The sequence below is a fragment of the Corapipo altera genome, unplaced genomic scaffold (assembly GCF_003945725.1).
Source record: "Corapipo altera isolate COAL_440 unplaced genomic scaffold, ASM394572v1 60960, whole genome shotgun sequence".
In the NCBI taxonomy this organism is placed as follows: Eukaryota; Metazoa; Chordata; class Aves; order Passeriformes; family Pipridae; genus Corapipo; species Corapipo altera.
This window is the reverse complement of record NW_020885049.1, coordinates 337,132-349,342: the sequence shown is the minus strand read 5'-3', so window position 1 is coordinate 349,342 and position 12,211 is coordinate 337,132. Positions and strand designations below refer to the sequence as shown.

General features: G+C 39.8%; 1 protein-coding gene across 2 annotated transcripts in view; it reads left to right on the top strand.

Moving 5' to 3' along the window:
• The window catches only part of SMAD4 (SMAD family member 4), a 16,587-nt gene extending 9,677 nt beyond the window's left edge, over window positions 1–6,910 (top strand). For both annotated transcript variants that reach the window (XM_027668685.1, XM_027668686.1), the window contains 4 exons: window positions 2,945–3,128; window positions 4,035–4,203; window positions 5,367–5,505; window positions 6,699–6,910. In XM_027668685.1, coding sequence (XP_027524486.1) covers window positions 2,945–3,128; window positions 4,035–4,203; window positions 5,367–5,505; window positions 6,699–6,910 — 704 coding nt within the window. The remainder of the gene's footprint in view (window positions 1–2,944; window positions 3,129–4,034; window positions 4,204–5,366; window positions 5,506–6,698) is intronic.
• The last annotated feature ends 5,301 nt before the right edge of the window (window positions 6,911–12,211 follow it).

Here is a 12,211-nt window from a genome sequence, read left to right as displayed (position 1 = left end):
AGGCCTGAAGCAGTATATGTCCTGCATCATCTAAGATTATCTCAACATGAATGAGTACCGCTTACAGCACAGGAAGAGCTCTTCTTCCTGTTGGCTTACCAGGCTGTTGTGTTTAGGTCCTACTGCACTAAGCATGTCCAGTTACTTCTTGAACATTTTCAGGGATACTGACTTTACCACCTTCCTGGACAGCCCATTCCAATGCTTAACTAGCCTTTCGGTGATTAAATTTTTCCTAATATCCAATCTAAACCTCCCCTGGTGCAACTTAAGGCTGTTCCCTCTTGTCCTATCACTTGTTACCTGGGAGAAGAGACTGACCCCCACCTTGCTACAATGATCTTTCAGGCAGTTGTAGAGAGCAATAAGGTCCCCCTGAACCTCCTTTTCTCCAGGCTAAACAACTCCAGCTCTCTCAGCCACTCCTCATCAGACTTACTCTCTAGACCCTTCACCAGCTCCATTGCCCTTCTCTGGACACATTCCAATGCCTCAATGTCCTTGAAGTGAGGGGCCCAGAACTGGACACAACCTTTTCAGATTCCTCTGCAGAGCCTTCCTACCCTCCAGCAGATCAACACTCCCACCCAACTTAGTGTTATCTGCAAACTTACTGAGGGTGCACTTGATTCCCTTGTCCAGATCATCAGTAAAGATATTATACAGGGCATCTGTGCTGGTTTAAAAGTTAACCAGCAGGGGAAATGAACTCAACTCAAAAGAGAGATTGCAAGTCAGAATAACAATTTAATAAAATAATACAATAAGCACGACTACACAGACAAGCAATTGGTCTCAACCCACAAAACCCAAACGTACAACCTGGCACTCTGGGGCACAAACAAAGCGGTGTTCCCTGGGCCCCCCCCCCCCAAGTCCAAAGTAAAGGAAGAGGGGAAAAACCTGCTGGTGGGAGAGCTGCTGCAGTCCAGGCAAAAGCGGCGACTGCAACCCAGCCGAGGGTGGTGGTCTCAGTCCGGTTGAGAGCAGTGAGCTGCAGTCTGGCTGAGAGTGGTGAGCTGCAGTCCTCCTCTGGATCCCACGAGTAGTGGTAAGGTTCTGAAACTCCAGGTTTATATATTCTCCAACTCAGGCAGGAATGATTAGTCCCTCCCTCAGAGCGGGGAATTCCATAAAAGGATGCTCAGTCCTTCCCTCAGAGTGGGGAATTCCATAAAAGGGTGTGAGGATGCTCAGTCAGGGAATTCCACAAAAGGGCATGAGGACAGGAGCATGGTGGGGGGGACCACCTCGCAGGCCTCTACTGACAACAGTTTCTGGGAAATGGCATGGAGGGCTATAGAATACACAGTTTTGGGCTACACCCATCCAGTGATGAATCGGTCCCAGCTGTTCTAACTAGGACAGCATCCCAATACTGAACCTTGGGGAACCCCACTAGTGACCATATGCCAACTGCATGTGACACCATTGACCACCACTCTTTGGGCCTGGCCATCCATCCAGTTTTTAACCCAGCGAAGAGTGCACCTGCCAAACCATGGGCTGCCAGCTTTTCCAGGAGAATACTGTGGGAGACAGTATCAAAGGCTTTACTGAAGACCAGGTAGACATGGTAGCTTCTTCCAACTACCATCTTTTTTTTGTAGTCAGTTTTTTAAATAGTATAAGTTAAAAGGTACCACTTGGCTAATAAAGCATGCCATTTTGTTCCACTCCCTTGCTTAATACTTGTTTTATCCCATACCTGACTTTGTGTGCAGACAAGATCACTATGTCATCTTTAATGTTTTTTTCCCCCATTGCCCTACTTTGAAAATCTGGTTTGCTTTGCAGGGAGAATAGAGAAAACTGACTTCATCTAGGATAGGAGGTAGTTACTCATATCTTAAGCCAGATCTGTTTCAAAGTTAGTTGCTGCTAGCCTAGCCACGAATAGGCATATATGTATTACTTCTTTATGCTAAACTTATAGTCATAAAGTGCAGGAATATGCAGATGGCTTACAAAATCTAACTGGAATTATAAACTGTACAAAGATTTGTGAGATCTGCAAAAAACTTTGGCATTGTGTTGCATCCCACTCCTAAATGGAAGGGAGCATGCAAGATTTGTAGATGCCTGTGGTCAAAAAAGAATGGCAAAAGCCAAAAGGGTCTAAAAAGCTCACAAAGTTTTATTAATAAACTATGCACTCCACATGGAAATTGGTATATATTTTGCCCCTTAATAATGATGATGATAATGATAGAATAAAAATAAAGAGGGGGGGAAAAACGAGAAAAATGAAAGGGAGATCAGAAAAGAGAGGAAAGGGGATTACCAGTCCTGAGTCCAACATCAATCCAGCCAACAGGGTGTCCAGGGTCCTGGGGGCACCACCTGGGTTCTGTGGGGGTACCTTCTTATAGGTAAGTTTTTCCCACCCTGGGATTAGGTTTCTCGCTCTTCATGTAAATTAGTTATCATGTGCAGTTGATTCTTCTGGACCTTTCTGGAAATGAGTTGTGGGGCTTTGAGGGTCTTTTGGTGCTCTTGATCTCCCTCTATTGGTCTTGCCTGCTTCTTGTCCCCAGTTCTGAACTTGTGCTGTATGTTGTGTGGTCACCATGGACCTGAACAAGAAAATTGGCTCCAGAAAGGTGCTATACCTTCGTATGGTTCCCCTTTCCTGGCACATAATGTTCTAACTTGCCTACTTGAAGGGTCATCAGTGTTTGAGGCATAGCAACACATTACCTCCTTACTGCCCAGGCTTCTGCACATTGATGTGTGCTTTATTAAAAAAGACAAACCCACGTTCATTGTAGTATGTAGTATTTTTCTGTGCTAGCAGACGTCTTCGTCTATCTGAACTTGCTTATGTGAATGTGCACTCTTAGTTTGAATAACAAATGCAGTTGTAGAAGTCTTAATTGATTGTCTGAATGGGTTTGTTGGGTTTTTTGTGACTTTCAGTCAGTTAATTGTATATATTCTTTAGCTCCAGATTACTGGTGTTCAATTGCATATTTTGAAATGGACGTGCAAGTCGGAGAAACATTTAAGGTCCCTTCAAGCTGCCCAATTGTTACTGTTGATGGATATGTGGATCCTTCTGGAGGAGATCGTTTTTGCCTGGGCCAGCTTTCCAATGTGCATAGAACAGAAGCCATTGAGAGAGCAAGGTATTCTGCAGATCCCAAAAGCTCCAGATGTCTGTGGTATTTGATAATTTGTTTTGCCTTCAGTGTGTGCCTCCCTTTTGAAATCACAAGTATGGTATGTTTCTTTGAACTGAATTAACTATAGCAGAGTATATCTTTCTAGACCACTCCTGTAATGCATTCAAAATGTGAACTGTGTGACAAAGCCCTTCAATGCTTCACAGTAGCGTGTTACTTTTCATTGCTTTTAAAGGCTGTGCCTTCAAGGATAAAATTAGCAACTCGTACCGTTATATATGCAAACTGAATATTAGTTCTTCACACTAGAGAATGATATGAGAATAACTGTAATATATAGATTTGTCAAAGGAGCAAAGGAAGGTTGATAATGAGCTAGTTGGATTTTCATTTATTCTCACCATGCGCGTGCTACACTTTGTGGAACTGAAACAATCTTGCAAATTTTTTTTCCCCCTCCTTTGAAACCAAAAGGAAATGTTGCATTGTGACAATCAAAATGTTAGACTGCTGTAATGTGATCCAAACGAACTTACAGTTCTGCATTAAAATGTGGCTTTGTATATGTACTTGAGTGGCTTTCTATACTGGAATACTTGTGGGATTTTACACTTCTGAACAGAACTGAATGTGTTTAGTGTCCCAATTCTGCATTGTTGTGTGTTGAGTGTGGTAGTTGCAACTCTAATATCATTGCTTCTGCATTCTATTTCTTGTAGATGGTATTACAGATGGTTTTATACTTTACAGATTTTGTGTAACTATATACTAATTTGCACCTAAGATAATAACTACAATTTCAAGTCCTTGTATGAGTGGAGTGCTAGAGAACTGTTTATAGTTTATTTAGCAAAGGTCTGATTTATAGTATGTATACACAGGTGCATTGGATCTGTTTTTCTTTTTAAGGTTGCACATAGGTAAAGGGGTGCAGTTGGAGTGCAAAGGAGAAGGTGACGTGTGGGTTAGATGCCTCAGTGACCATGCGGTCTTCGTTCAGAGTTACTACCTGGATAGAGAAGCAGGGCGTGCACCAGGGGATGCAGTTCACAAGATTTATCCAAGTGCATATATAAAGGTTGGTTTGATGTTCCTAGATGAAAATTGTAGGGAAAATAGCATATATTTGGGTCTTTTAAATGTTAGGGAAGCTATGAGACACTGAAATAAATATAACTTGACTTTAAAAAACCCTAAAAATTTCTGTTTGACAAGTCACTAAAGATGATTTTTTAAAATTACTAAATTGAAAGTGTCATCTAGATACTATGAAAGTAACAGATTTAAATGAATTGCTACTAAAATCTTTAGCATAGGTTATCTGTTTCTCTGTCCAAAACGAGAAAAGTTGGGAAGTTATGTATAAATGCAGTAAAAGTGTAAAGTGTGTGTTAAAGTGTTCTGAATGTGAAGTGATCCAGAGGTCACAGAACATTCTATGGAAACAAATTATTTTGAGGAGGTTCTTACTTAGATGTGCCTCTGCCAGAGTTGAAACCTTATTTAGGACAAGTCACACTTGTAAAAATACATTTTTTAATTAGAGTTAAATTGTGTGAAGTTTGCAGTGATTTTTTGTTTTTTTAATTCTCAGTTTTGCAGGCAAGTTGTGTAATGAAGGTGAAAGAAACCCCACCAACCTCTATGTACAAGCTTTCTAGTATGAGAACAGAGTTCCTGTGTATATATATTAGTGCCAAACCTGATCATAAATATATAAAATACCGCCAACCTGAAACCTAGCTGCTGAAACTTCAGACCTGTCAATTATTGGTATTTCTTTTAAAAAGACTAACATATTTCAGTAAAACAGTGAAGAATAAAGTCTGACGAAGTTAAGAAGGACTTGTTGGCATCTATTTTTATTTATAAGCCTATTTTCTGTGAATACTGGGATTTAAAAGTTGAGATTTTATCAACCTGTAGTATCCTTCAGACTTTGATCTTGCAGTCAGTTCCACACATGATCTTTAACCTGCTCAGTTCAACCAGGTTCTGCTATTGCCAGTGGCGGTAATGTCATATAAGAAGAGTCTCTAAGAATCAGCTTTAATGGATTATTTCTGTTAGAAATTAAACTAGTCAGGGAAGGTTTGCTTTTACCCAAGTGTATGGTGAGACTGTAGAAGTTGCTTTGGGAGAGCAGAGAGGTCCAAATTATTGGGGATGGGAGTTGAGGAATTATTTTCTTTATTGATTTTGGTAAGTCTAAATAGTTCAATATTTTTATTTTTTTTAAAGGTATTTGATTTACGCCAGTGTCATCGTCAGATGCAACAGCAGGCTGCTACAGCCCAAGCTGCTGCTGCTGCTCAAGCTGCAGCAGTAGCAGGAAACATCCCTGGACCAGGATCAGTAGGTGGAATAGCCCCAGCCATTAGTAAGTGCATTAACTGCTTGGTTTCCTTTTTTTCCTTACCTGAAAACAAATAATATAACTCTCCCTCATAACAGCACCCACTCACTCACTGCCCCTGCAACAGTACAGACTTGGAATGAGGTAGCAGGATTAGGATGAGGTGGGGCTGGGGTGGCATCGTGGTAAGTCTGTATTCATTCACTTTGCACCTGCTCCACACATCGTTTTTCATTCTGTAGTCTTCAGGGAATGTTGGATATGGAAGTGGCTGCTTATTGTACTGCAAGAAGTGTTGTAATACAACAGAAAGCATGTTATACGCAAGGTCAAATAGCATAACTGTATCACTTTAAACAGGGATACTTTTGGCTGCTTAGACCCAAGCTTGAAAAACAATCTTTGGGATCCAAGCTCATAAAAATGTTACTCAAAACAATAGGGATTACTGGGCAACAAAGTCCTTGACTAGGTTTAGGAAAACTTAAGATTCTTGAGAAGAGGAAGAAGAGAGTGTGAGAGTGGTTTTTCTCTTTTTTTTTTTTTTAAGTTATTCTGGGCTGGAGTTTTCTTACCTACTAAGTTCTAGATTCTTGAAATTGTACCTAATACTTTTTAAAGTGAAAGTACTTACATGTCTCAGGCTGCTTTATGTGCCATAGTGTTTTCTGGATTGCCACGTGGTTCTTTCCAGCTATCCTACAAATTGCTGAAGGCATTTTGGGGAAATGTGTTTAACTTTTGTCTTTCTTAGCCATACTTGTGATTTGAAGTTTGCCAGCTGTATTCATCTTTTTATTTTATTACATGTAAGTATTGTCATTTGTTAATCCATCTTCCTGCAGGTGGTCGATCTTAATTCCTATGCTGAAAATGCAGCATTTGGCAAACCTCAAGAATAAGTGTATTTTTACTTCTAAATAAGAGTTACATGCATTGTATCATATAAGACATTGGATGTCATCCCATCTGCTTTATTTTAGAGTTTTATATTTCAGCACCCTTCCAAGATTACATAATGATGAAAAAAATTTAATTGTAAGAAATGCAAATTAATTGCTGCATTCATTATAGCAAAGATCGAGAAATACAGATTGACCTTGACCGTGGTGAGAGGGAACTCTATGTGAAGCAAGAGCCAAGCAAACAGGAATGGCTAAACAAACAGATGATGAAAGAACATGTCTGAATACTTACTTGAAACTTCTCCTGTTTAGGTTTGTCAGCTGCTGCTGGAATTGGTGTAGATGACCTTCGCCGCTTATGCATACTCAGGATGAGTTTTGTAAAAGGTTGGGGACCCGATTACCCAAGACAGAGCATCAAAGAGACACCATGCTGGATTGAAATTCACTTACACCGTGCCCTCCAGCTTCTAGATGAAGTACTTCATACCATGCCTATTGCAGACCCACAACCTTTAGACTGAGATCCCTCTGCTGCACTGCTGCAGGCCATTATATTGTGAGGATGGTGGATTGTAAAATACAGTTCTGTTTATAACCTGAAGATATATTTTACTTTTGTTCTGCCTAATCTTCTAAAACCAGGTTTTAAAAATGTGTTTACCACCTTGCTCTTAGCAGAAAGAAATTAAATATGCAGAATTTGGATTTCAGTTATTTTCAGAACTTAATTGTCATAATACAGGGCTTAAAGGTAAACACCTCACAGAGACTTTACAGTGTTGGGTTTGTTCCCTTTGAAACTTTCCTTCTCTATTATGGCATCTTGGTGATAAGTCTCACAGGAGCCTTTTGTATGCAGAATATATATTATATATATATTTATATCTGAAAATTCCTTCTACTAGTTACAAACATTTACCTTGTAGCAACTTTAAAGTTCCAGATGATTTGTGATGTTCTTTTTAGGGAACAATAGCTAACAGAAGACTTCTTTATTTTGTTGACAATCTTGTTATGATTTTTCAGATTAAAACAGAAACTGCCAGAAAGTGAGAGGATGAGACATATGTTGTTGACACTGATTAAAAATACCAAGGAAAAGCAATGTGGCTTTTCCTTCACTAGTTTTTTAAAAAAGATATCTTAGATTTTTATTTATATAGACAGGTAAGTTTTAAAACACTAAAGGAAATGGATACTTTCAGTGCTGGCACTCAATTTAAATAACATGAAATACCCAGTCTGCAAAACTGGCACTGAAATTGCATAATGAGCACCTAATGGCAGGAACATATTTTCATAATTACTACTGACTTCTGTGATTTTACTCAAGTAAAACTTGGCAGGTATTTTAAAGAAGTTGCATGACTCTTTTTACTTGCATATACCATTAAATCATGTATAATATTGCACCAATATTTAGGATCCAGTTTTTGTACCTGTTCACCATTTCCACTCGGCAAGATGGCAAACCTCTTGGTTATTTTAAACCCTATGCCATCAATGATCATATCAATTGGCAATAACCTTGTGTAGAGAATTTATAATGAAAAAAAATGCACATGTATTGACTGTATGACAGATACAATGCGTATGCTTTCTCTCTAGGTAATAGTATAAATAAAATGATGAAAACCCTGATTTTTATAAATTTATTTTGCTTATATTATGTAATTCTGCACCTTAAAACCATTGATCTTGAGCAATGGATTCCTTTCCTTTGCAAAACCTGCAGCAACCAATAGTGGTAAGAATTACTATTGGTTTAAATTTGCCAGGAACGAGTCCAATTTTTCTTACTTTCACTGCTTCTCAATAAAAGCATGTCCTGAGGATATATCTTTTTGGCTATTTGATGTGATATGAAGAGAGAGAAGGAATTCCTTCTTTTTCAGCATGTATATAGGGAGTTGGAGCTTAATTAAACAGGCTTAGAAGGACATAGACTCCAACTGAAGTCTTTCAAGCGCTGCTGGTTTGGTCTGCCTGCTGTGCTGAGCTGATCTGGCAGCACAGCTGGAGTGGTTAACGGAAGTAGAAGTCTTGGAAAAGATCATTCAAAAGCTTTTTGACAAGTTTCTTGCATAGTTTCAGAAATCTGTAGAGGGCTGTTACACACAGTGTTTAGGTATTGCTTCCCCCATATGCTGGAATTCTTATGAAGGAAGTCAGCAGTCATTGTTTCTCTTAGGTGTGGAAGTACAGAAGACAGATGACTTCAGTGATGGCCAGAAATGGATCCATTTTCTCTGTATTTTCACTAACAGTTATCTTCTTCAGACTAACTTCTAATGAGATCACTTTATTTTCTCTTATGTGGCAACTTCTTGATGTTTGGAAAAACAGTGTTTACTTTTCTCAAAGCCTATAGTTTAAAACCTTTTTCATTTTACTTTCTCTCCCAAATGATCTATTTTGTCTGCAAAGCAAGCTGCTTCACATTCTTGAAGAACACTTTCAGACTACATCCTCAGAGAAGCTTATTAACCAACAGCTTGATTACGCTTCATCCACAACAGAAATCTTGATTTGGGGGAAGAAATTAAAAGCCTGACTACATGTTCTTCTTGCCAGCCTCCCTATTAGATTGTCTGCCCTGCTCTTACTGCTGGGTTCAAGGTGCCCTTGGTGTTTGGAAAGTGTCTAACCTGACTGATGGATGAATTGTTTATACCAGGCTGTTTGATTAGGAGTCCATGAGCTTACTCTCTATTTGACTTTGTAGTTTTGCAAGGTGTTTTTCTTGGTGGATGACTGATCTGTATATGACTGCTTCACAGAAAACCTTCTGTACTAGTTGCTTATGTTTTGATTGTGCCAAACTTTGATAAACTAGTGAAAGATTGCTTCCGCCTGTTGGTGTCCTTGCCCGTACTATAGTCTGAAAAATTCAACTTTTAAGATTTGGGGTTTTTGCAGCTGTTTTGCAAGTCTCCCTAAGTCTGTACCTACAGTGAAGTATTTAGATGGCTCAAAATGTTCAGAATAGAACAACAAAATAATGTCAGATGAGTTTATCAGAAACAGGAAATCACAGGCTCCACATCAGGAGAAATCTGAGCATTGTGTGAGGCAGTACAAATACTGAAAAGGTGTTCATCTTCTCCACCAGGCAGTTTCTGATAAGATGCAACTGTAATTGTTAAAGGTCAAAATGAGAGAATCTCATTCTTAGTTTTTAATATGCCTTTAACTTAATTTATGCCTTGTCATAAAAGTACAAAAAAGGCAGTACGTAATGAATTGGAAACCCTTCAGCAGCAGCACATTGAATCTTTGAGTGTTGCATTTATGTCTTTCTGAGAGTTGAAAAAGAGCTACAGCTACTTGACAGCTGTGATGATCCCCATATACACTGCAGTCAGGGATGTCAAGGGTGCCAGAATTGCGTCTCCTTCAGCTCTGAATGTCTCAAATTCAATGAATTCAACAAATTCAACAAGTATTTTTTTAGCTAACAATCTCCTGCTTGCAGTCCTGTTCCTATGTCTGCTCTGCTTAGTTCTTTCAGTGAAGTAATTACCTCTATGTTTCTCACCCTTCAAAAAACACATTTCGCTGGAATACTTTGTAATTTCACTTCATGTATTGGTAAACTGGGATTAGCACCAGAAGGTTTTAGATGGCTTTATCTGTGTTATTGTTAGTTTTGAAAGAGAGGGTAATTAAAGTTAACATACTAGAGATGTAGGAGAGGAAAGCTTTTCTCTGGAATGGTTTAAAAATACTTAATTCTACAGGAATCCCTTGGAAAGAGCCATAACCACTAAGTGGTGCTTGTTAGAAGTGGTTGTTCCTTTCATCGCTTTTCTGGGCTTGATGAGAATGATGTGCTCAGAGACCTGAAGCCCCTGGCTGTGATATAAACCACTTCATTAACAGCTCTGGCCTACTGAATACCTGGGAAGTACCTGTCTGCTCTCTAGAGAGGGACCTACATGGTGAAGGAGACAATGGTCTCCCTCAGTCACCAAAAAGGTCTGTAGCAGCAGTAGTCATCGAACCTGTATCCAACTCCTGTGCCTTACCTTTGAGACCATCTTCTTGTAACACTTCTGATGATGACAGCATCCTTTCTGTGTATCTCAGGAATGACTGCCTCTATTCTTTTACTAGGAACCATTACAAAATTCCTATACCAATGTATATAGGAGGGGCTTCTGCCTCTAAACCCTTCAAATGTTGTTTATGTCTTGATAGTGGTCTTTATTGAGACATCTTTAATCTCTTCTTCAAAGAGTAAGCACTCTAGAAAGGACTGTCTCCTTGATTCGCATTTTTACTCTGCTACACAGAGCAACTGGGATCGCTGGTCACTAATGCAACCAGTTAAAGACAGCCAGATGGGTCTTCATCTAAGTGGGATTCAGACTTCATTTAAGAAATCCTCTTTCCTCCCCTCTCCCTGCTCCTGTCAGGCCCCATGCTACTTAACATCTGCTCTATAAAATTATAAGATGCTTAGTTGTCAGATATTGTTAAGGATGCAATTTTTGAGAGACTTTAAAAGCAATGGTCTTGCCTGGTCCTGTTGATAACAGGAGTATTTCCATGACTGGTAACAGGTTTTTGAGGACCATGGCGCTGTTCTTGGGAATGAGATTTGCAAGTTGCCTGTCATAGGCATGTGTTAACCAGCTTTATGCTCATGCTTCTACCCCTGATGCAACTCATTGGCACTTTGGTCCTGGACAGGGAAACAAAACCAATGGAAAGTGCTTCTCCACCAGTCATGCAGGAGCTGGGATGCTGAACATCTTTTGTTGTGTCATTCACTTCCAAAACACCTTCTCAGTTGTGTGTTTCTGAAAATCATCTAGGGGATGATATCATGCTGACTCAAAGCTGCTGCACATGATGCTGCTGAGCTGACCAAGAACTGACTTGACTTTTCAGCGCTGTAAAAGTCACTTGATGAGACCTGGTGAAAGCAGAACTACTGTCAACAATATCTCAAGAGGTTTTGGTGTTGTTGGCGGTTGTTGTGCTTTTTGAGTGATACATCGCTCCTAAATTTGCAGGACTTGTACAAGTTCACCAAAACCATGCAGCGCTTTCTTGCTCTTGTACCTTTTTCTGTGTCTTTTTGGTGAGGTTTGATAGCACTAGGAAGTTGTGATTCAGCTGTATTGAGAGCTGCAAAGTACCCATAACCCAAAACTCACTGCAAGAGGGCTTTTTTGAGCATGAAAGCCTAGTTGTTTCTTCTTTCAGCCATTGCCTTTTGATAAGCGGTCAACAGAATTCCCAGTAGTTCCTTTGTAGCTTACTGTATGTTTTTCATTAGACCTAGTTTGTGGATAATATACTGTAGTTAACTTTCCTGAAATTCTGTAACAGAGTATGTTTTTGATTAAAAAAGGTAAAGATTCAAGTCTTTGGCTTCTTTATTTCATTCAGTGGAGAGTTTTTACTGTTTCTGGCCAGCTGTTGATACTGCTAGCTGCGGTCTTGAACTGTGTTGGGGCTAGGAGAACTCTCTGGAGCAGGGCTGTGATGCCAGAGGGTCCCTTTGCAGAGTCCCGTGTGTCAGATACTTGGGTACAACCAGTATCAAACCCAAAGCCAAGGTCAGTGTCCAGTGTGGAAATGTCTCTAGACACCTGCAGGTGCATGGGTACCAATCTGGCTTAGGGTGGTGGGGCACAACAGCTTTGTGGGTGTTCACATTAATGGAAATTACTTCTTTTAAGCCATCAGCTAAGCTGTGTGTGTGTGTAGTGGGGTCTCAGAGGAAGGGCCAGAGACCAGAATGAGTGCTGTGTGTGGGTGAGTGATTGCCATCCTGTGTTAAAAGGTGCACAGGAACTCTACTTCACCTG